This window comes from Coffea eugenioides, chromosome 2, assembly GCF_003713205.1.
Source record: "Coffea eugenioides isolate CCC68of chromosome 2, Ceug_1.0, whole genome shotgun sequence".
In the NCBI taxonomy this organism is placed as follows: domain Eukaryota; kingdom Viridiplantae; phylum Streptophyta; class Magnoliopsida; order Gentianales; family Rubiaceae; genus Coffea; species Coffea eugenioides.
The window spans coordinates 17,172,235-17,196,348 of NC_040036.1; the positions used below are offsets into that span (position 1 = coordinate 17,172,235).

Below are 24,114 nucleotides of genomic sequence, written 5' to 3' on the forward strand. Positions count from 1 at the left end.
TACTCTTGGCAGGGGTTGGAAGAATGGGACTGCAGGCGAAATTAATTACACCTTAAAAGGTTAAAGAGCCTCGATAATGTAAGATTATTGACCGTAAATTTGTTTTTAAGTTCAAAGTTTGGCTACGCATGCACTCGATCATGACAATGCAGCCTACTACTATTACCTAAAATATGTTATACAGAACGGATACCAGTTGACCTCAAAACATCACCCGAAACCCCAATTCCCACCCAAACACAGTCCAAAGAAGGCCAAGCGCACGATTGCACCCATACCAAGCCGCCCAACGCCCGAGTGATGTTTACTGCTTGTTGGATAAACAACTATTCTAGCAAGGTCTCAAGAAAAATAAAAATTCTAACTGTTAAAACCAGTACATGGCACAAGTAAGCAGAGGATTGCTGTCTGGCATTGTCGGAAAGGAAAACATCCTGTTCACTATTGACAGAAGAGAGCATGGAATACTAGGAAGCTTTATGAAAACAGGCAATAGATACAGAGGAGGATAAACTTCTGAAAGTCAACAAACATCTAGAGACCATCAGCTTTTCTCACGCAAACATCAATGTACAAGTTTGGCCTCATAAATCAAATAAATAAAATGAAGATGAGCCAGATGGTGGAGTGCTTTGGAGGATTTGTTCTGTAATCAGACTCAAGACCATGTTACTCAATTTAACACTCGCACCCAGATGACCTCTGCTGGCTGCTGCTTGCAACATCAATAGTGTCAGGCAAGTATCTTCATGACGTTCAATGCCCCACAAGATAAAAGCAACGACATTTTATCAGTACATTCTCAGCATATTCTAAAAACCGAATAGAGCATACCAAGTAGATAAAATAAGAAAATTGTATCAAAAGCACCAGGAACCTTTATAGTCTTATATTCTGACTTCGAGTTAATTTGAAATAGCAAAAGGCCATGTTTACAGTGCTCCAAAGATTATTAATCAAATTGTATTTTGCAAGCTCAAGATAATCATGATTGAACTTGAGTAAGTTTCATATTGTCTAACAATGAATGGAGTATTTCTCAAAGCTATCAACTTGCAAAAGAAATATCCATTTCTTGAATTCATGCAGACCTAGGGACAAAAGGTAGGTAAGAAATGGGCCGGCCATATGCAGCTAACATGTGAGTGTTTTCACGTGGAACCAGGAAATTTAATAAACTTATAAGACAAACATTAGTTGGTGTCCTGATTTATGTGCCAATTCCTCCGACTACCTGAGTTTGATGTCAATTTGTCTAGAACACATATAACATGGTTTATCTCTTTAAAGAATTTCTTTCCCTAGTAACTAATTACTGGAGAATAATGATTCAGACTTACATTTCTTCTTCTTCTCCACTTTTTAAGGCATTTTTGGCAATGCATTGAAAAGCTTCTTCCACATTTGTGCCATCCTTTGCAGAAGTCTCAAAGTATGGAATGTTTCCCTTAGAGGCACACCATGCTCGGGCCTTTTTCTCAGACACCTGTTGTTTCCACATAAAATTTAAACTTTTAGACACTAAAAGTATTTTAACTTTTAGGATGAACTATTTACTGGTACAACCATTTATCAGTGCGTCAGAGTTTAAAATTATGCAAATCATATTTAAAACTTACCACTCTACTATTTCCACCATCCACATCAATCTTGTTTCCCAGCACAACAAATGGAAAATTATCTGGATCTGAAGGACTGGCCTGCAGTATATTATTATATGATTCAAAGAAATTCAGTTTTCCAATATAATCAAGCACTCTAAAATCTCACTGATGCTGGACCTTTGCTCATAACTCATGCCAAATTACCTGTATGAGGAACTCTTCCCTCCAATTATTTAGATTATCAAAAGACTTCATCACATTCGCATCGTAAACAAGGACACAGCAATCCGCACCACGATAGAAAGCAACACCAAGGCTCTGAAACCTTTCCTGCCCTGCTGTATCCCAAATCTATGTAACACATGAACCACAATCTTAAGCCTTCGCACTAGAAGTTACATACCAGATATGTAGTAACATTTTAGAATGAAAAGAAGCTCAACCATGGGTAATATTATGCACGAGAACTAGTGATGCCACTAAATTGGAAAGAAATAAACAACATCCATGAGACAAACACAACCCTTGTGTCTTTACTAGAAAAATATATTTATTTACAACCCTTATGTTCATTGATTACAGCTTTGCTGAACAAAAGTTTTCTTCCTTGTTCCTACAAGAAACACCTTACTGCCAGAGGATATCTAAGACAATTAAGTGCACCAAACAGCTAAAGGTATATCTCAGACATTCATATTCCCAAATTGGATTGTTTATACGACAAAATAGTTCTGGGTGGGATGGAGTTACCGCTGAATGACTGTTATACTGATTCCATTAGAATTCCTCTCAACTCCCTTAACTTGCTTTTTCTGAAGAATGTGATTTTGACAATAAGTCCTAAAACCTATCCTTGATCTAATTCATAGCAATTACTCAAAGAGAACGAAAACACTATTAAACAATATTTTCACCAAAAAAATCCGAGCATTATCGCATAGGATATTACACACAAACATCTATATTTGTATCAAATATTTTCTAAATTATTCTCCTAAATTCTGACTATGCCGTAGGCAAGGCTGGAACCAGTGAAATCTGGGAGCGAAAAATAGGAAATCAGAAAACAGCATTTCAGCTTAGTGAATTCCTATGTTACTGCTCCACTAAGCCTCTATTGATGCTCCTTAGTGAACCAAGTAATAAACAATTGCAATGACACAGACCTGCAAAGTGAAGAGCCTGTCTTCAAACTGCACTTCTTTTGTCAAGAAATCAGCTCCAATAGTTGCCTTGTATTGATTGCTGAACTTCTTGTTTACATACCTAAAATCATCGATTCAAGGCAACCAAACTGACAAAAAGACAAACAAGCAAGCAGCCAGCAAATGCAAAACCCCGGAATGAAATTTCAATCTTCTATGTTTGCAGTCCGCAAAACAGACCACCAACAATAAATGTAAGATACTAAAATAACCACACTATGGAGGATACTGATTCATCAATGAGGTCTTCCCCACCCTGCAATTCAAAAAAACAGAACCCAAAAAAAAAAAATCACCAAAGACAAAAGCGATAACTTTCTCCCTATGCTGAACTCAGATCATTATAGCAGAAAACGATGTCATGGCATATCAAAACCTATACAACAGACGAATTATGGAAATATCAAAATTGGGCTGTCACAGAACTCCAGAATTGAAGATCGATGCTCTGCAGTATGCTTCCATAAAATCATAGATAAACCCCACCACTCCTACACGTATATGATCTAAATATATGTTCGTGTATATAGATGTATGTACGCGAGAGGGAGGTTGAGTGAAAGACTAACCCGCTGTCACCGAGGATGATGACCTTCAAAAGCGTTCTTCTGCGGGAAGGCATTTTGGCAAAATCAAGAGGTCCGGATTTGATGACCCGAACCCGGATCTGCAAACTACTACTACTTATCTGCTGGAAAAGAAGAATGTTTTGAGAGGGAGAGCGACAAAAGGCGAGAAGTTAGCGATGGGCGTCTGTCGCCACCGTCGTCGTTGATTTCTGATTTTCTTTATTACTATAGTAGCTGGAGTAGTATTATGTTTTTCTTTTCCGTGGTTGCGTAGGGCAAGCGGAGGCGACGACGTTTCTAGAGGATGAGCGTTTCGGGTTATGCTGCATTCGCCACCTTCAGATATCTATTTTATTATCTGCACATTTATTTTGCATATTCATCTATTATTTTTATGAATCCAGGCTTTTTTCCTTTAAAAAGGTTTTGACACTCCTATTATCATTTTAATCATCTAATTTTTATTTATTAGGTTATATGATAAAACATTAATACTCTCATTATCATTTTAATTAAATAATTTTATTTATTATGCTATATGATAAAAATAAGTAGTGGAAGCGTAAATAGAGTATTTCTCAAAGTTTTTGGTTGTTATTGCTGACATATTTTTACGTGTTTACTTTTTTTTTTGAATTAATCTTTTCTACACTAACAATGTATACACTATCAGCATTGGAATAATAACAGCTATACAAAATTTAAATTTGAACTCTAACATTTATACATGTGTAATGAATTCAATGGTAATAATGTATACATTATTAATGTATATAAAATTTACTCTTTTTTTTTAAGATTTCTACCATGGGAAAGTGTTCATTTTTTGGGCGGCTGTAATAAATTTTAATATAAAATACCTATCCTAACAACCACCCCGGTAGGAGTGCGTTTGTGTCGAGTCAAGCTCGAGTAATGCAGTAAAATAATTAAGCTCGAGCTCGTCGAGCTTTTAGAATTCAAGCTCGCGCTCGAACTCGACGTCAATTTACGTTATTCGAGCTCGAACTCGAGTTCGAGTTTAATTAAATATAATCAATTCAAATCAAGTTTAATCGAGCCTATTCGACCTCAATCAAGTCTAATCAAGTTCACATAATAAAATTTAATATTTTACATATAATTTTAAATAAAGGATATTATTGACATTTCATAATAATAAAAATTAAAATATATATTAGAAAAAAGTTCGATTAGACTCGTTGAGCTTTCGAGTGTAAAATATTGAAACTCGAACTTGACTCGCTGCTTCTATCAAGCAACTCGAGCTCAAGATCAAACTCGATCAAACCGAACTTGAGCCGAGCTACTGACCGAGTAGCTTGCGAGTTCGAGTCAAGCTACTCGGTCTAGCATCAGCCCTACACCCAGGGCTCTTGCAAATAATACCCATGTTAGTGTCTGGGTGAGCGGCAACTTTTATCACTTTGTCCGTTCAACTAAACTGTTACCGCTAAATTTCCTCAGATAACTAAATCTTAGACCATCTGATTCTAATACGTGCCTTCGGACAGACATTTTTCTTATTTGATCAATTCTTGAACTGTTTCCAAAAAGAGATTATGAAACCGGTGCACAATTATCCATCAGTTGAGTGTCCACACTAACCCTTTTCTTGTTTTCCTTCCCCTTCTCGTTTTATTGAATTGTGTATAGAATTGTTAAATGAACGATTGACTTGTGAACGCTCAACTCGACTCAAATCGTATAAGCTTGAATATCAAATTAAGCCCGTTCACTTAATTAAATGAGTTGAATTCAAATATTAAATTATGCTTATTTTCTACATGAGTCGAGTTTGACTTGGTTCACGAATAGTTCGTCTAAATTCACCTGGACTCGTTTGTACATTTACTCAAGTTAGTATTACTAATTTTTCTTAATTAGTAATTATGTCAATTTATCTTATCTTGATTGTTTAGAATTTTATTTTATTTAAATATCGAAAATCTTCTTATATTTGGTGAAATCTTCTCATTCAATAGGTAAATTAAAACAATTATATTTTTTGAGTTGCATAGTTGTATAAGATGTTCAAGCATATTTGACCTTTTTTGAACTTGAATTCGTTCAAAGTAATAATGTCTGCACTCAAAACCAACCATTTTCATTTCAAGCTTATTTTACAATGGCATGCCCAAAAAACAAAAGTTTTTTTTTTTGGGAAAAATTTAAATCGCTAGACAACATTAACGTGTTTGCCAAAATGTTTCAAGAGCAACAAAAAAAAAAAAGAAAAAAGTAACGTGCATTAGAAATGCTTCTTTCACTTTAATTTTTTTTTGAATTATTCGGCTGGCTGTTTTAATTCTTCTGTTATATGAGCTGCAGGACGTAGTTTTTCTTATCTGTTATTTTATTCCATCAGTAGTTATCTTATGAAAATTAATAAGCAACAAAAACTGTAATTAATTTTGGAGAGGACGGTAAAATTGGCAATTTGTGGTTGTAATTGTCACCTCAAGCAGAAAAGCGCCGATAATGGGGAAGTTTGACATTTGTTGGGCAACAGCTAAAGATGTAGTAATAATCAGGCGGAAAATCTTGGAGCAATTGAGCTTCAGCCAGAGTTGGACTTAATGAATAAAAATAAAACACAAAGAGATTAAACGCAGCTGTGAATAACTGATCTAGCAAGCAGGTAATTAGTTACAGAATATCATTTAGAGCCTTATATTGTACCAAATTTAGGGAAAAAAAAAGAAAAAGAAAAGAAAATCCAAGAACTATTGGAACTTAGGACTCAGTAATATAGGAGACGTGAGATATTAATTGAATGGTTGAGGTAATTTCTCATCATACAAGTACATGTAATAACTGAAATTTCGTTCCTTTATTTTCGGCTGGTGTATGGGGATGAAAAAAATGGAATGCTGGTTCGTTTCTTGATACGATTGCCATGCAACATCTATTTCCGCTGCTTTCTTCGAGATTTCTCCCTGCCCTTCTCCTAAAGGTATCTTTCTTGTTCCTTTCAGATCCATATTTCCTCCTTGATGTTCTTTTGACTTGTAAAGAAAGATCACATTGCATATGAACTCTATCTGCGTAAGAATCATTTTTGCATATGAAAGGAGATCAATCAATATGAATACAAATTATTCTCTTTTTTTTAAAAAAAAAATTTTTGGCCATGCAGTTTCAATTGCAGTGTATGTATGTGGTGATTTTGATGGTTGGTTTGCTTATCTGATTTTCCTCAAATGTTGGGTACTGACTTGTGGTGTCGTAGGTTGTTCATATATACGTAGGAAACTGAAGAAAATAACGCCTTATTTGTGCATGCATGTTGATTTGATTCAGGGATCATTATTTGGGAGACTGGCGGGGTTTGCACGGTATATCCTGAGGAGGTTGTGATTAAGGGCGGGGAAAGGAAAAGAAAAAAAAGAAAAAAAAAAGCCCTGCTAAAAATGTCTGAGAAATCTCCACCGCCACCTCCACCATCAAACTCATCAACCGCCCCTTCGCCATCGCCGCCGCCGCCATCTCCTCCGCCGCCGTCGCCGCCGCCACCTCCATCTTCTGACGGTGACGACAACAAATCTCCACCCCCACCTCCCAAATCAAATGGAAATAAAGATGGTGACTCACCACCTCCTCCACCTCCACCTCCACCACCTCCTCCTCCTCCTCCTCCGCCACCGCCACATTCTGGCAAATCACTGCCAAAGTCCCACTCACCACCGACATCCGATAACGGTAGCAGTGACTCTTATAACAGTCAAAAGGCTGTTATCGCGGGAGTTGCTGCTGGAGCGGGGCTGTTGCTCCTTATGATGATAGTCTTTTTGGTGTCGTGCGGGAGAAAGAAGAAGCGAAAGCCGCATGATCAAATGCAATACTACAGGGACAATTCCCGTGGAGCCGGAAGTACGTATTATTTCTTATTTTATTCTCTCAACATTTCTACATTATTTGTCACCTGTTTTTCAGCTAATTATTTCTGGGGTAAAAAAAAAAATTTAAAGGGGGGGGGGAGGGGGTAGATGGCAGTAAACCCCTGAACGATTGGGTCGAAAAACACTTTACCTCTTCATGTTTATTTTTAACTTTTAAGCACTTTGCCCTTGCTTCAAATTTTGGTAACATTTTTGTGGTGTTACTTATTGAAAATTTTTACACAAAAAATTAACCAAAAATTTTTTTTAAAACAAATTTTCTAAAGCAGATAATTTTTTTTCAAGTATTGAAGTCAAGTATATATGCGGACCTTTTTATTGTTTCCTTTTTTAAAAAATATTTTTATTGGTCACGTGAAATGTAACATATTTTTCTCTAACATTTTCGTAATCATTTCTGAAGAAAATGCAAAATTGGATCTCATTGTCATGGATATTTTAATCCAATAACTACTAATATGAGCGCATATTTTTGTCCTTTTATCTCTCCGTTAGCTTTGACCATCAGTGTTGTTGGGAGTAAAATGCTAAAAAATGAATTAGGGGGCAAAGTGGCTTTGGAACCAACTCGTTAAGGATTTACCCAAAAAAAAATTAAGCATATTTTTGCATGCATCCAAAGGGCGTAACTATATATGCTCTACTATTAACCATATCCGTGCAAAGAACGAAATTGTTGAACAATTTCCTAGTTTTCGCTTATATTTTGCCAAGAGACTTGTAATAAAAATTGTCAACCTTGAAATAAAGAGAAAGATGTTAGACATTTACATATTTCGAATCATAGACTTATTATAGGGAATGCCAAGATCTTTACGGTTTATTTCTAACTCATGGTACCTATAAATTATCAATGCATCAAACTTATGTATTTGGAACAAAAAGGTGTATTATATGGTGTTAATTTTTTTTTCCCATCATATGAAATTAAATGAAGCTTGTTTTATTCTGATCAAGCTTATTGTGTTTTTCATATATATCTTGGTTACATTAAAATCATTTTTTAAAAATAATCATATTGAGAAATTTAGGAGAGGTCAAAGCTTTTCTTTTTTTGCAAAGCTTGCTTTTAGCACTTTGGATTTCAATCACTTTATATCTGTATGATTAAAAGAATAAGAAAATCATTTTTTCAAAAGAGAATTACTAGTTTGCACTGTGGATTTTGGTTGGTTGAATGATGGTTTCTTTTTTTAGGAAAAGAATAATTCTTGGTCCCAAATTTCTTATTAGTTGATGACCAAACATCATTCATTGAAAAATTATTTCATTGCTAATCAAATCGAGAGCCACTATATTGTTGCAGGTGATTATTACAGCGGGCAACATGGGAACTGGAAAAACCATCCCCACAGTCAAGACCATGTTCTTAAGATGCCCCCAAGCACCAACGTGAGTTCAGAGCACGGGTGGCCAATAGCACCACCACCTCCCCCACCACCTATGGTTAGCAGCGATATGAGCTCGGCAGCTTATTCCGGCCCGCACAATCCACCTGTGCCACCGCCACACCCTGCCATTGCTCTCGGGTTCGCCCAGAGCAGCTTTACTTACGGTGATCTGGCAGCCGCGACGGGAGGATTCTCCAATGCTAATTTGTTAGGACAGGGTGGGTTTGGCTTCGTTCACGAGGGAGTCTTGCCAAATGGGAAGGAAATAGCGGTGAAGAGTCTCAAAGCTAACAGTGGGCAAGGGGAGAGGGAATTCCAAGCCGAAGTCGACATTATCAGTCGAGTCCATCACCGCCATTTGGTGTCTCTCGTTGGATATTGTATTGCCGGATCACAAAGGATGCTGGTTTACGAATTTGTTCCCAACAATACACTTGAGTATCACCTTCATGGTACGCTTGCATCTTTTATTTATTTGCTTTGATTTTGTATTTTGGTCGCAAATAGACTTGCATTCATTGTCTGCTAAATATACAAATACACACTCTTTACCCCAATGCAATAAGTTTGTGTAGATGCAATTATTAATTGTTTTTGGTTCTTACTTTGGTCCGCACGCGAACCTTTGTGCTTCAGTTTTTCTTTTCTTTTTTCTTGAAAATAAGAGTCGCAGTTCACGACAGAATGCCCATTAGCTATAGCTTGTTTCTATACCTCCCCTCTTTAATACATATATATACATATATATATATGAAGAAGAAGAAGAAGAACAGCGACAACAAGAAGAATGGCCCGCAAGAAGGATTCATGATCAAGAATATGTGTGATTCACTAGTAATATATTCGTGAATATTGCAGGACCCGGTCGCCCTGTCATGGACTGGCCATCTAGGATCAAAATTGCACTTGGATCGGCCAAAGGTTTTGCTTACCTGCATGAAGATTGTAAGTTGTCATGCTTATTCTCTCTGCATGGTTGGAGGACTGTGCTGCTAGTTGCTAGCGACCTCAAATTCCTTGTTAAATGTTTGGCCGCTTAATAATTTCAAGTCTTGACTGATCCATTTGCCATTTTCAGGCCACCCTCGCATTATCCACAGAGACATTAAAGCAGCAAACATTTTACTTGACAATAACTTTGAAGCTAAGGTATCTTGAGTATTGATGGTTATACTTCATATCTTTTTTCCTCTCTGCATTGCGAGTACGATGGACGAGTCACCTATAAATAATGGTACTTTTTTTCATAATCATTTAATTAGGTGGCTGATTTTGGCCTGGCTAAGCTTTCTTCTGATAATTACACACACGTCTCAACCCGCATCATGGGAACGTTTGGGTAAGCAATTTTGATTGAGCTCTTTTATAAACTACAAACTATACTTAATCAAAAACCCTTTGTAGGCATTGCGATGCATTATGGTTAATGTCTTAATTTGGTGAATTGCGAGCGAAAATTAATGGATCTAAAAATGCAGGTACTTAGCTCCTGAGTACGCCGCAAGCGGGAAGCTCACTGAGAAATCTGATGTCTACTCTTACGGAGTTGTGCTCCTGGAGCTTATTACTGGAAGACGCCCTGTGGATGTCAGCAGTGATGACGATAGCTTAGTTGACTGGGTATGAACCATTCTACTTTCAATCTTTGATTATGTATATGTCTACAGGATAAAAGTTGGTACAATAGAAAATGGTGATCTTAAAAATTGTATGAATTTCTTACACGTACCTAAATGAAGTAGAAATGACAACAATGAAAAGTGTCCAAGATTCATACCCGCTATCTGAGTACGTCATTTTCTTGGTTCACGCAGGCACGACCTATACTGGGGAAAGTGATAGATGGTGGAAGCTTTGAAGAATTGGTGGATCCAAATTTGGGAGACAAATATGATCCTTCGGAGATGATGCGTATGGTTGCCTGTGGTGCTGCATGCATCAGACATTCTGCAAGGAGACGTCCAAAAATGAGCCAGGTTCATTTTAATCGTACTTGAGATTACGCACAGATGATCAAGTAATTGGAAGAATCCAACTGATGATTTGATCTATATATATTTATATGAATGTCCAGATTGTTCGTGCACTGGAAGGCGATGTATCACTGGAAGATCTAAATGAAGGAGTGAAACCTGGACACAGTGCATTGTTTGGCTCCAGTAGCAGTTCTGAGTACGATAGCTCATACCACACTGACCTAAAAAAGTTCATGAAGAAGACAGGATTGTCTAGCCAAGAATTCACAAGTAGCGAGCATGGGGAGTACGCCCATTCTAGTGGTGAATCACAAGAAATCCATCCCAGGACTCGGAGCCGAAGCCACACACCTTGAATCGATAAACCTACATTCCCAAATCCCCCGGTTCGTGAGAAGGAGGAGAAGGAGATCCCCAGTTTTCCCAAAAATTCGATCTTTACAGAACAACGTTAATGCATCACGAAGTATTTAGTTATAGTCAATATTATGAACTCATTTACAATGCTGACGACACACCCCCAACAACTCCCCACCCCCCCAACAACGTTAATAGTATGTTCGGATGGTAGTGAAGGCACCGATATGCAGCTGTAATAGTTTTGAATTTATGTTCACTAACGTTGTTGTGCTCATCTTTGCATCACAATACTGGGTTCTGGTTCATCAATGTGGATTCAAATCTTTTCTTTAATGTATAAACGATGTTTTTTATATTTGTTAGTGAATTTGTTCAGGGATGACAGTAACTTTATTATTTATGCGCCCTTCTTATCTTGATCTGGCCGCATAACTATGACAAAATTGTCAAAATGGAGGAAATAACAAACAGAACTCGTTCCTTTAATAGTTGTTTCTTCCCCCCTTTTGTGTCAGGTGATGCAGATTTGTATTTGGCTTGAGCCATCCAAGTTCATGATTTCATCTCCAAATTAAAAACAACCATTATCTTGTCAAAATGAATCACAAAATAAGCCTTAGGCTGCCTTGTAGTCACAAAAATTCAGTCCTAATGAAAGTCCCATTATCATCTTTTAAATAATATTAACGGGAAAATTGATCACCATCTAATCTTGGACGGACATCCTGCCCGCGGTTGTGTCTCAAAAATCTAGATAGGTACGCTGTGCCACTGCCACCTTCAATTCACTCTGTTTGTGGGCTGCTAATTAATTGGTATATATTCTTAACGACAAACAAATAAAACCATTCCTCAAAATGCTTATGAGCAATTCCGAATTATGCTTCACTATTGTATGCTTCTTGGTAGATTTTGAGCTTAAGAAAGAAGGAGGCAATAATGGATTTGATGAATAAATTTCATTCTTCAGGTAAACATACATGTCTCATCTCTTTAATTACCAATCTTCTAAACATTTTATTCAATTTTTAGTAATTATGATATCTTTTCGTTATCAAATAATCATTGCTTTTGTTTTGCCAACCAAAAAAAAAAACTTTGTTATGTATAGTTATACATGAGAATGTGTATACTTATAAATGGGAAAATTATTCATTTCCCATATACGATGAATAGTAAAAAGTATAGGTAAACTTTGAAGTGTTTGTTAAATAATTGCAGTACTATTTAGTTGTCAATTCAGGTCGAGTGTTAATTGTTCAACACTTTAACATGTGTATTGTATCTAGGAATATTTTATTTACTCGGAATAGATACCCTTTTAAGATGAAACTATTGGTGCATATGATAAAAATGAAGTCTCAAATTGAAATCTAAAATTTGAAATCTGAAATCATTAAATTATTGAATTGTTAAGTAGTAAATCTAATATATTTGAGTATATATCATAGTAAATAATAAATGAATATCTTATCACTTATTTTTTGAAAGCAAGTTTCGCTTAAAAGATTCAGTATCACCTAATTAATTCAGTTGTTTAATTTTTTTTATTATCAAACGCGTTTCAACGTGTTAGATCTGAATCTGTTATGTTATGCATATTCTCATTATCAAGGTTAACTTAACAACAATTTTTAAAAAAACTATTCAAAAATTTCTTACCAACAATAAATACTCAATTTGTCTCTGATTGAGAAAAATATTGTCCATTTCAAGATAAAAACAACCGTAGAAGCTCATACAAATATAAGGTTATATTTCGTCCAGTAATAAAGAAAATTGTTATCTCTTTTATAAAATACATTTGGTATCTCTTTTATTTGTTTCTCAAGATAAATGGTTTTACTCACACAAAACATAGCCGATTTCTCTAATTTTGTACTATAATAAATCTTCTATCGAGGGATGCAAATGCCTTGAGTTTAATCGAGTAACTCACGAGTTTGTTTGGTCAAGACTCAAGGTCAAACTAGCATTGACAGAGTTTGAGCTTGAGTTTGAGTAGTTCAAACTATTTGCCGAGTTGAATTCTAGTTTAATATTTGAAACTCGAAAGTCGTTGAATTTAATTGAGATTCACATATATATGTTTTTTTAATTTTTTAATTTATTAGTATGAAATATCTATTTTGTCCCTTATTTAAAATTATATAACATATAAATTTATATTTCTTAAACTCGATTGTACTCGATAAGCATGAATTCGAGTAATGCAAAATAAATCAAACTCAAACTCGTGTCTAACTTTCAAGAGTTCGATTAGTTTAAATTCAAATTTAAGTCTAAGTTTTTTAACTCAAGACCCGAGTTTGACCAGACTAGTTTCCTTAATTTCACCTTTTTTTTAATGGGCTAAATTATATAATCTACTATCGAAACTTTTTTTGAACTCATCCACTAATTTGACTTCTTCATTAAGTTACTGTCCAATTCCTTCAAAAAAAAGAAAAAAAAGTTACTGTCCAGGGAAACTAATTTGTACGACGTCGACCAAACAGAGATCTGCGATTCGACTTCACTCTCCCAGCCGATATAAGTATACAGAAAAGAGAGAAGGCGGAAGCGAAGAGATCTGCAAATTCCCTTCATATATCTGCTTATGTACGTGTGTTCAGTTGTACTCAACTGAATAAATCGAGCTCTGTAATTTTTAGTCTCTCAATTGAATCTCCACAGATCTCACTTATCCCCAAATGGCTCAGCCTCTCGTGAAGAAGGACGACGATCGCGACGACGAAAGTACTACTCTACAATTTAATCGTTTTCTTTTAATTGTACAGCAATTCGTATTTAGTGCTCATTTTTCAGATCTGCATTTTCATAATTTAGCTTTTCCCCCCTTAAACCAATTTACCCTAGCGTTATTGATCCCTTGCGAATTGATTACGTTATAATTCCGTTTCTTCTCCGCCCCCCTCCTAACCAACACAAGGTTTTGGCGTATATTTTGAATTGGTCGTTTGTGCTGTTATTGTTAATACCTGGAACATCTATTTTGAAGCTGAAATACTGGTCCTGCGGATTTATTTACTATTTGTATTTGTAGCCCTGGGTTAGTTCTTCACTACATTAATTTCGATGAGATCGATTAATTTTGGCTCAGATCTGCTTTAGCCTTGGGAATTTGTTTGAACCTTGCTGAGTTTAGCAGTCAATGAAATGCGATGTTGTAATTTCGATTCTTTAATCTGTAGTGGATTACTCTCCATTCATGGGGATCGAGAAGGGTGCTGTTCTGCAGGAAGCGAGGGTCTTTAATGATCCTCAATTGGATCCTAGGAGATGTTCACAGGTCCAGTTTTCAGCCTGTCTTGTTACCTGATATTGATTTCGGTTGTCGTTTCTGTTGCTAATTTCTTTTAGGCAATTAACTCAAACTAAGTTCTGATGGTCTGTTTGTTTGTTTTTCCAGGTTATCACAAAGCTTTTGTATCTACTCAATCAGGGAGAGACCTTTACAAAGGTTAATTTCAAAAGCCAATACTTTTATGGCTTATCACTATTATGCATTTATGGCAATTGAGCATGTCTAGATCATGTTTTTCAGGATTATCGTTAACTATAACTGACCCTTGACATTTTATGCTTGCTAGCATGTTAATGTGGTTGTTGTACGAGGTTTAGTTAATTTGTTTTGTCTTCATTATTTATGATCTGTTTTCTTGATATAACATGAACTTGATATTCCATCCTTATGACTTCTCAGTTACTAATTATGATGCTTCTGATACTTTAAAAGTAAATTCCCTTAGTCTAAGTTAGTGGAGAAAAGAGATATCAACATATTGATATAAACGGGTTTGGAATATTTCTTGTGTCTTAAATTTGCGACTCATTTGTTATTTGACTCTCATAAGGACTAAGTTGTTTTTCCAATCGCATGAACTTGTTCACGCTAATCTACTCAAATTGTTTCAATCTGCATGTTCATCTTTACAGCATTTCATGGAAGTTAACCTCATTCGTGATTGAGGATACATTCTCGTTTCTGATTGAGAGTACATTTTTTACCTCATATTTACAGATTGAAGCTACTGAAGTGTTTTTTGCTGTCACAAAGCTTTTTCAATCAAAGGATGTTGGTTTGAGGAGAATGGTCTACTTGATGATAAAAGAATTGTCCCCATCAGCAGATGAGGTCCTTGCATTCTCCCTTCGATCCTGCTTTTACTTTTTGTTGTATACTCGTATTTTTTCCTGAAGGATTGGAACTTGACGTGTTACCTATTTTGGAATAAAAGGTTATTATCGTTACCAGCTCCCTCATGAAGGATATGAATAGCAGAACTGACATGTATAGAGCAAATGCAATTCGTGTCCTCTGCCGGATCACCGATGGAACACTCCTCACGCAAATTGAGAGATACTTGAAACAGGCCATTGTTGACAAAAACCCTGTTGTTGCAAGTGCTGCCCTTGTCAGTGGGATTCATTTGCTACAGGTATGGTTGCAGCTTCTGAAATTATTTCTATTTGTGAATTCACAAGAATATCAGATTGGTGATTCATGATTTTTTGGCAGACAAATCCTGAGATTGTCAAAAGGTGGAGCAATGAGGTGCAAGAAGCTGTCCAATCTAGGGCTGCTTTAGTGCAGTTCCACGCACTTGGTTTGCTACATCAGGTATCAGTTCTTGTGATTTTGGTGCCAAGAGTTATGTTCTTGCTTTTTTCGCTAAGATTAGGCCATTGAGAAAGTAAATATACTAGTGCAGTTTAGACCTAGAATTGTTTCACAAACAGACTAAATTTGCATGTTATGAATGACATTTATATGCTAAATAAAGAAGGTTATCTTGTCGTTTTAGATTGGGTTGAAGCAATTGCTGCTATACTTTGCCTGAAATTTGTGGAGATAGTTTCTTTTTCTTCTTTTGATATGGTCTTGCAGTTTCACTTGCTTTAATTAATGAAGTCAAATTGTTTTAGTAGTGGATCACTCGGGGAAATAATATTTTCCTAATGGTTATGGTTCTGGAATAATATTTTGATAATGACTCGCGGAAATACATTTGACATGTGCGCAGCAAAGACATAACTTCATGACTTATGCTGAACTTGCAGATACGTCAAAATGATCGTTTAGCTGTTAGCAAACTAGTTACCAGCTTGACAAGGGGGACTGTTCGTTCTCCATTGGCCCAATGCCTTTTGATTCGTTATACCAGTCAAGTAAGTATCTTGTTAAATTTGTTGATTTCTATTGTCATCATGTTTGATTGTGGTTGTTGCTATGGGGTTCTTTCAGTTTAGTTCCACTTCTCATTATTGATGGGGTGTTTTGTCATTGGTATGTGTTTAGGTCATCAGGGAATCAGGCATGAATAACCAAACGGGGGAGCGTCCATTCTATGATTATCTTGAGGGTTGTCTGCGACATAAAGCAGAAATGGTTATTTTTGAAGCAGCGAGGGCAATCACAGAGTTGAGTGGTGTGACCAGTCGGGAATTAAATCCTGCAATAACTGTCCTACAACTCTTTTTAAGTTCTTCCAAGCCAGTACTTCGATTTGCTGCTGTTCGTACTCTTAATAAGGTGAATTTTGTAATTAACTTTATTAGGATACCTTGTCTGTGTTTCTTATTTATTTAGTTTTCTATAATGGGGTATAATTTTGTGCTTTATTTCTATTTGTATCATGAATCAGTATATTGTAACTTCTTAGTAGGTCTTACCAGTATGATCTTGATGTAGAAACTTTCTTTCAAGACAAAGAAATTGAACATGGAATTATCACAATGGACTCTGGCAAATTTAGACACAAAGCAAGGGATTTGACAAAGTGATAAGGTTGATCTTCCCTGGTACTAAATAATTTGGGCAGGCCAATGAGCATTAAATTGCATATAGATATTATGGTTTGAGGGTTTTATCTGTTTTTTGGTTGTTTTGAGTTATTATTTTTTTTCTTCGATTCTGGTATTCTGGTGCTCTTGGAGTCTAGCTATGGATAAGTGCAATTAGGCTCTTTGATAATTTGAAATAAGTTGGCGCCCTCTGGCTCCCTCTGCCATTTTGAAGAAATAGCTAAGTGAGCCCATGGCTGTGAAAGCTATCTAGAAAATTTTTAGGCTGAATTTATGTGGTTCTTTTATACTGGTTTAATCATAGATAACCATGCAATATAGTAAGAAAATTGAATATTTTCCTTTTTTTCCTCTTCCCCTTTCCAGGCTTTGTTTTCTATCTTGTTCATAATCCAAATTGCTCATTAGTAAACAAAATTGACTTGGGGAGGCACTGTGGGCTTGGCAGGGGAGGGTTGATAGCTAAAGAATGAAATTCAGTATTCCCTCAGTTCTTAAAGTAGTCTACAGTAACATGTACTCTGTAGGTATATTATCTGAGTTTGCTTTGCTTTCATATCAACAGTTGCTGGTTTTTTGTGCTTGACATGTCACAATCATTCTGTACAATGGCATATTTGCTTTTGCTTTGTGCAGGTAGCAATGACTCATCCAACAGCTGTAACAAACTGCAATATAGACATGGAGAGCTTGATTTCTGACCAAAACAGGAGCATAGCCACTCTGGCCATAACCACTCTACTAAAAACAGGGAATGAATCCAGTGTTGATCGATTGATGAAACAGATAACAAATTTTATGTCTGACATTGCTGATGAGTTCAAGATTGTTGTGGTAGAGGCCATCAGATCATTGTGTTTAAAGTTCCCCCTCAAGTATAGATCTCTGTGAGTGTTCTATAAGTTACTGCAAAGAACTTGAGAATGACATACTTAGATGTATCTCATCTCTTTGATTCATATCTACCCTTATGATATTCATGCTTCTGCTTTTTGTAAAACATATTTCTTTTGTCCTTTCTCTAGGATGAACTTTTTAAGCAATATTTTGAGGGAAGAAGGTGGATTTGACTACAAAAAGGCAATTGTTGACTCAATCGTGATCCTCATTAGAGATATTCCAGATGCTAAAGAAAGTGGGCTACTACACTTGTGTGAATTCATTGAGGATTGTGAATTTACATATCTTTCTACTCAGGTTGTCCATCTTTCCATTTGTGGTATTAACCCTGTTCTTTGCAATTTCTCCTTGTTCAAGTTAGTATGTATCGTTTGTTGTGCTGACTAGAGTTTTCTTTTTAGATCCTTCACTTTCTTGGAAATGAAGGACCAAAAACCTCGGATCCAAGCAAATATATCCGTTACATATACAATCGGGTAATATTGGAAAATGCAACTGTTCGGGCTGCTGCTGTTAGCACACTGGCAAAGTTTGGTGCTATGGTTGATTCACTGAAGGTAGAAGTGTTTTCTTTTCTCGCAAAGACATTTTCTGTTGTGATTCATTTTATTAACCTGGGTGCAGCATTTGGCTTTTTGTTGCAGCCCCGTATTTTCATTTTGTTGAAGCGCTGCCTCTTTGACAATGATGATGAGGTATGCCGTGTTGTGCTATATTGACTTTGTTTTAGGTAGTGACATTGTAATTTGCCCTAATGAGTTTTATGAGATATATTCTTATATATGGAGCCTGCCTTACATATTACTTATTTTGTTCAAGTGTAGCTATTTTTTTTAGGTAGAATTTACAAGTTTTAGCTTATTATACTTAGTTGATTTCAATTGAGTGAAATTGCTCAGTATCAAAAGGTGATGTCTTCTTATTTTTTGATCTTGTCTACTGGAAAAGTTATTCTCTTATCTGGTCAGGATTCATTGTGCTTGTCTTCTCTCATCACTATTTGGCTCCATTGCTTTGTATTTGCTTGTTATTAGTTGCCATAGTGAGGGAACTTTTTGAAATAATGCTTTCATCGACATGTCCCAATTTTTGTATACCTCTAGTCACAAGAGGACTGTAGGTAGAAAGGAGTTATATTTCTTTTCTTTTAGCGTTGTTTGTTTGTTTTGTCTTGTGCACTAATTTATGCTGATTACTCTCTGGAAAGATGTTATTTATGCCACTGTGGTTGCAGGTTCGTGATAGAGCTACACTTTACTTAAATACTCTTGGAGGTGATGGTTCTGTTGTTGAAACCGAAGGTGAAGTGAAGGAGTTCTTGTTTGGCTCATTTGATGTCCCGTTATCCAATATGGAGACAAGTTTGAAGAATTATGTGAGTCTGCTACTAAGTTTCTTTTCTTTTGCTCATGGTTGATGACTATCAGATGTAATTTCCTTGTTATTTCTCTAACAGATCCAGGATCCTTCTGAAGAATCTTTTGATATTAATTCTGTTCCAAAGGAGGTTAAATCTCAGCCTCTTGCAGAGAAAAAAGCCCCAGGTAAAAAACCAACAGGACTGAGTGCTCCTCCTAGTGCTCCCGCTTCTGCAGCTGATGCTTATGAAAAGCTGTTACTCTCCATTCCTGAATTTGCAAGCTTTGGGAAGCTTTTCAAGGTCATAATATGTGATTTGTGTTATATTGACTTGTTTATTGTGATCAACTAAGATTTTGCTAATCAACTATTTGCAATTTATCTTGTAAAACCAGTCATCAGCACCAGTGGAGCTTACAGAAGCTGAAACTGAATATGCAGTTAATGTTGTCAAGCACATCTTCGATAACCATGTTGTGTTACAGTATAACTGCACCAATACAATCCCTGAGCAATTGTTGGAAAATGTAATATGAAATTGCATAGTTCTTCATGTCTTTTGGTTTAGTTTTGTACTCCTTTTAATTTTTCTGTGCCTTTTGCCAGGTTATTGTAGTTGTGGATGCTTCAGATGCTGAGGAATTTGCTGAAATTGCATCCAAACCTTTAAGGTCGCTCCCATATGATTCACCGGGGCAGATATTTGTTGCATTTGAGAAGCCAGGAGGAGTCCCTGCTGTTGGAAAATTCTCAAACGTGTTGCGTTTTATTGTTAAAGAGGTAGTTTCTTCTCATTAAATCTAAACATGTTTTCTTTGCAATGATTAACATTTGATTCCTATGTTTATTAGGGATGTCCCGGTGTCTAGATTAGCAAGTAGATGTCTTGTAACTGTCTCTTCATGAATGGGAAACTGAATCTCAAGCTTGACATTTTAAAGTGAACTGTTAATTTGTTTGGATGCAAATAAGGAATCTTTATTGTTTTATTTTTGGTGAATATGGCCACAAAAGCTTAAAAACTGTGTTGGTGTGATGTTTCCACTTCATCCATCCATCACATTTTCAATCTGGAAAAGCATTACAGGTTTCTTGTTTATTATACTGCAAAGTCATTGGAACGCTCATGTCTCGACTTAAGTGATCAGCTACTTTTGAATAGACGCAGCAACTTATATATTGCTTGTACCAGTCAGTAGAGTAACTTGTCTACAAATAATATCCATAGAATATCACTTAAGAAATGCTGTTTTGACTGCTCTAGCGCTTAAATTTTATCACAATACTGACAGTCAACTGAGGAGGGCTCCTTTAATCAATTATTCCCTGCTTATCGACTTGGATTGTGCTGCTAGGTTGATCCATCTACCGGTGAGGCAGAAGAAGATGGTGTAGAAGATGAATACCAGCTAGAGGATCTTGAAGTTGTTGCAGCAGATTATATGCTCAAAGTGGGGGTCTCCAATTTCAAAAATGCATGGGAAAGCATGGGTTCAGATTTTGAGCGGCTTGAGGAATATGGTCTTGGCCCAAGGGATAGCCTGACAGAAGCTGTGAATGCAGTCATTAGTCTTCTTGGCATGCAACCCTGTGAGGTGAGTCTTTTTATGGTTGACATTTGTGCAACAGTTAGCAGCTCTCTAATGAAGTAGGGGTGAAGCTTTTTGGGAATGCTATCTATTGCTGTTGCTTTTCTGCAGTCAATTAAGAAGTCCGTGACATATGAATTCTTTCCTTGAAACCAGAAATTGGGAGTATCTTGATGTTGCTATTCTTTTCCAGTCACTCCTCGGTTCTACTTCTTGTCTTTGCAATGTTTATCTCCTTGTTCTTCCTCTGTTTCTGCTAATGATGCCTTTTGGGTTGGGTGGTAGTGTTCACCCTTTGCCTCTTTATTGTAGAGGTTAACAGTGTGGATTAGTTAGGCTATTGAGAACAGCTCTCTTCCATTTGCTTTTTGTAAACCCCAATATGTGGACCTGAAATAGAAAATACAATGGAGTTAGCCTTGATGCTAAGAGATCATGTTTCTTTTTCTGGTTGCAGGGCACTGAAGTTGTAGCAACCAATTCAAGATCACATACATGTTTATTGTCTGGTGTGTTCATCGGCAATGTCAAGGTGCTTGTTCGGTTGTCTTTCGGAATTGATGCGCAGAAAGAAGTTGCAATGAAATTGGTAGTCAGATCCGAGGATGAATCTGTTTGTGTTGCCATACATGAAATTGTTGCAAGCGGCTAGATCGTTAAGTTGACAGGAAATGGTCTACTCATTCATGTTAAATAGGCGAATTGGACTATTCAAATTATTCTTCAGGCTGAGAACTAGACAATGTGCGAACGGAGGGGAATACAGCTTACTGATGCGATCAATCACTACAGTTAGTTTCCTTTTTGCTTGGAAGAGTCTTAGGAGTGGAATCAATTTCAATATATGAATTTTGAATTAATAGCCTTACTTTTCCTTTGTACTATTGCCATTTTGATATTTGGCAAATTGCCTTGTGTAGTATTCATTTATGAATTTAGGGACCGGATGGCTTTCACTTTGGCGTGCATATGCAGATATGAGAATTAAGTACCAGGATACTCTTGGAGATGGTGAAATAGGCTATAGATCGAAATATGATCCCTTCCTGTTGTGTATAATTGACGCTTAATTTCAGCCTCTTCTTTCGTCGTTTTGCCATATGGATAACCAGTAAATACGCGAATTAAATAGGTGGCGTCAAGAGTAAGATTGAGGTAAGAGTGCACTGAAGGCAGATAGAAAAGTGGTCATGGACCAATTGAATCCAGCATCCTCTCGGCTTTGATAATTCCTTTTTGACGTTTCGCACCTAACAATGACGTCGCCACAAGGAAGCTGTGAAGTTCCGGGTGATATAAACGGCGGATGGGTGATCTAGCAGCATATAACTCTTTCCAGAGATGTGAAATCGGTTATAGATTTGCTAAGGCTTAAAATCGGTTATATAACTCTAGCAGCATATAACTCTTTTTAGGTCTTGATTTCAACTTTACAGCACAATCGACGAAAATCATGATTCATTATACAATTTGCTCTCGTTTAATTGGACACTCCCTACCATGCTTCCGACATCCTTCCATGTGACACGGGCCGCCAATAGCAGTGCAACAACAAAACCTTAAATAGACCAAAAAAATAAAAAATTTTCTGTAGTGCTTCTCTGGTCTAAAATAGTGAAGCCCCGGACTAGCGACAATTCATAGAAATTCAAGGCAGAAACTCACCAGTTCCATTTTGCATAGAATTTTTTATCATTCCACATCAACATTTTTTTCAAAGGAACCTCCTTGACCACAACATTCCTTCTCTTCAGATGCAGATGCCTCGGCTTAATCCGCTTTTCCAAGCTGAAAGCGAAATACTGAGGAAACCCCTTTAATTCATCAAGACTCCTTTCCATCTCCCCGACTAAATACTCAAACTTGGGCAACAAATTGTTGTCGATGCTATAGCCAAATATGGCCGGTAGCCTCCCACAAAATTTAGTCGACTCTTCTTGAGAGAAGCCGATGTCCAGCAAAAACTTGGCCGTGTCTTCCAATCTCTTAACGCGGGTATTTAGAAGATGAGCATTTAAATTAGTGGGCTTGTTCAAACTTTCTACACCTATATCTCTAAGATACAAAAGGGTAGGCCTCAGACAAAACTGAACATTGGACTGAAGAATGTGAGGGCATAAGAGAATCAGATCGCGGGATTCTTCCTCTGATGCAGCTAACTCAGTCGTTAAGAAATCAAAGACGGGCTGCAAATCAGCCGGGTTAACTTGAGGAGAAAATACCTGAGGAGTGAGATAAGCAAGTCTAGCAAAATGGGATTCGGAAAAGCCTTTAGATTTCAGGAAGTTTACAGTGGAGAGGATGTGGAGTAAGGTTTCTGCGGATGGGTTTCGGTGAATCTTCTTATCTGAATTGATGATACCGATGGAATTGAGGTACCGTAGATTATCCCGATAAGATGTCCGAAACCTCAGGAAGTGGAAGGGAGGTTTTGAGGATGGGGATTGAGACCTACAATTTGAGCTTTTCTCTGAAGAGAAGGAGCGGATTGGCTGGGCAAGAGGAGCAGACTGCAGCATCTTTTGTTTCTCTCAAAACATCTGTGGCCTTCATCAAGTTATCACAAAGAGGATGGAGTACTTTCTCTTTTTTTTTTTCTTTTTTCTTTTCTTTTTTCAGGCCACGAAGAAGATATCATCCGTGGAACCCATAATTAGTGCGTCCTTAATGATACCGTTTGCCCCAAGTCCCAACACAAAAATTCAGTCACATGGAGAGTACGTTAGGTTGTATGACATGGAATTTTTTTTAAAAAATAAAAATAAAAATTCAGTCACATGGACTGAAAACCAAAATGTACGTTTTATTCAGCAATCTACACAATTTACTCGACGATACTCGTGATTTTCTTCATTGAGAGATGTGTGTACAAAATTTGGAGCGGATGTGTTCACCTCAATATTACGATTCCAATGAAACTGAACAAGAAAGTTGAGAATGCAAATACTGTTAAATTAGACTTAACTGTGAGGTGAGGTTTCCTTAATAGGGTATTATTTAAAATATTATTTTGAATAATTACTGTAGTACTTTTTGTGATGTGATGTATGTGAGATAAAAAAAATAATTGAAAAGATAAAAACTGTATTGAAAATTGTAATGGTGATGTCAGCAAATATATTTGGCCAAATAATCTACTGTCCAAACAAACCCCATGTTTTCTTAACCAAAGACTCTTGGAAGCAGCTGACAACTAAAAGAGTTTTAAAACCAAATCTCTGCATTTTAAATATTCAGATTTTTCTAGAAAGTTTTTCTAGCGAATGCGTAGACATCCGTTTGAACCAGTGGTGATTCATCCCTTCCAACTTCTCCCATTAACCTCTTTGGATTCTCTTTCCCCAAAAATAGAGTAAAAATAGATGTACAATAAAATTCATCTGTGTCCAGCAAAAAAAAAATTGTTTCTTTTGTTCTTCAACTCCCGCTATTTAATTTAATTTGTTAAAGC

At 36.6% G+C, this 24,114-nt stretch overlaps 4 protein-coding genes across 4 annotated transcripts; 2 read left to right on the forward strand and 2 right to left on the reverse strand.

Annotated features, from left to right (window-relative positions):
• Nucleotides 1-342: 342 nt before the first annotated feature.
• On the reverse strand, nucleotides 343-3,693 carry LOC113761641 (ras-related protein RABG3f). The gene is made up of 7 exons (XM_027304714.1): nucleotides 3,379-3,693; nucleotides 3,039-3,065; nucleotides 2,771-2,870; nucleotides 1,809-1,955; nucleotides 1,620-1,700; nucleotides 1,341-1,486; nucleotides 343-745 (listed from the first exon to the last, which is right to left on the reverse strand). Exons 1-7 carry the CDS (start codon nucleotides 3,429-3,431, stop codon nucleotides 679-681), a joined length of 621 nt encoding a protein of 206 aa, XP_027160515.1. The 5' UTR covers nucleotides 3,432-3,693; the 3' UTR covers nucleotides 343-678.
• Nucleotides 3,694-6,791: 3,098 nt separating this feature from the next.
• LOC113758238 (proline-rich receptor-like protein kinase PERK7) lies at nucleotides 6,792-11,003 on the forward strand. Its single transcript, XM_027301190.1, has 8 exons — nucleotides 6,792-7,255; nucleotides 8,570-9,123; nucleotides 9,530-9,616; nucleotides 9,750-9,820; nucleotides 9,934-10,010; nucleotides 10,150-10,291; nucleotides 10,486-10,647; nucleotides 10,746-11,003. Exons 1-8 carry the CDS (start codon nucleotides 6,792-6,794, stop codon nucleotides 11,001-11,003), a joined length of 1,815 nt encoding a protein of 604 aa, XP_027156991.1.
• Nucleotides 11,004-13,501: 2,498 nt separating this feature from the next.
• On the forward strand, nucleotides 13,502-21,722 carry LOC113761390 (coatomer subunit gamma). The gene is made up of 18 exons (XM_027304352.1): nucleotides 13,502-13,746; nucleotides 14,202-14,299; nucleotides 14,420-14,470; nucleotides 15,032-15,145; nucleotides 15,249-15,449; nucleotides 15,530-15,631; nucleotides 16,072-16,179; nucleotides 16,310-16,543; nucleotides 17,452-17,702; nucleotides 17,841-18,012; nucleotides 18,117-18,272; nucleotides 18,360-18,410; nucleotides 18,950-19,090; nucleotides 19,172-19,375; nucleotides 19,470-19,601; nucleotides 19,681-19,854; nucleotides 20,430-20,669; nucleotides 21,121-21,722. The coding sequence occupies exons 1-18, from the start codon at nucleotides 13,701-13,703 to the stop codon at nucleotides 21,313-21,315; spliced, it is 2,670 nt and encodes an 889-aa protein (XP_027160153.1). The 5' UTR covers nucleotides 13,502-13,700; the 3' UTR covers nucleotides 21,316-21,722.
• A 283-nt stretch (nucleotides 21,723-22,005) lies between these two features.
• Nucleotides 22,006-23,376, reverse strand: LOC113761391 (transcription termination factor MTEF1, chloroplastic). Its single transcript, XM_027304353.1, has one exon. It carries the CDS (start codon nucleotides 23,180-23,182, stop codon nucleotides 22,325-22,327), a length of 858 nt encoding a protein of 285 aa, XP_027160154.1. The 5' UTR covers nucleotides 23,183-23,376; the 3' UTR covers nucleotides 22,006-22,324.
• Nucleotides 23,377-24,114: the final 738 nt, after the last annotated feature.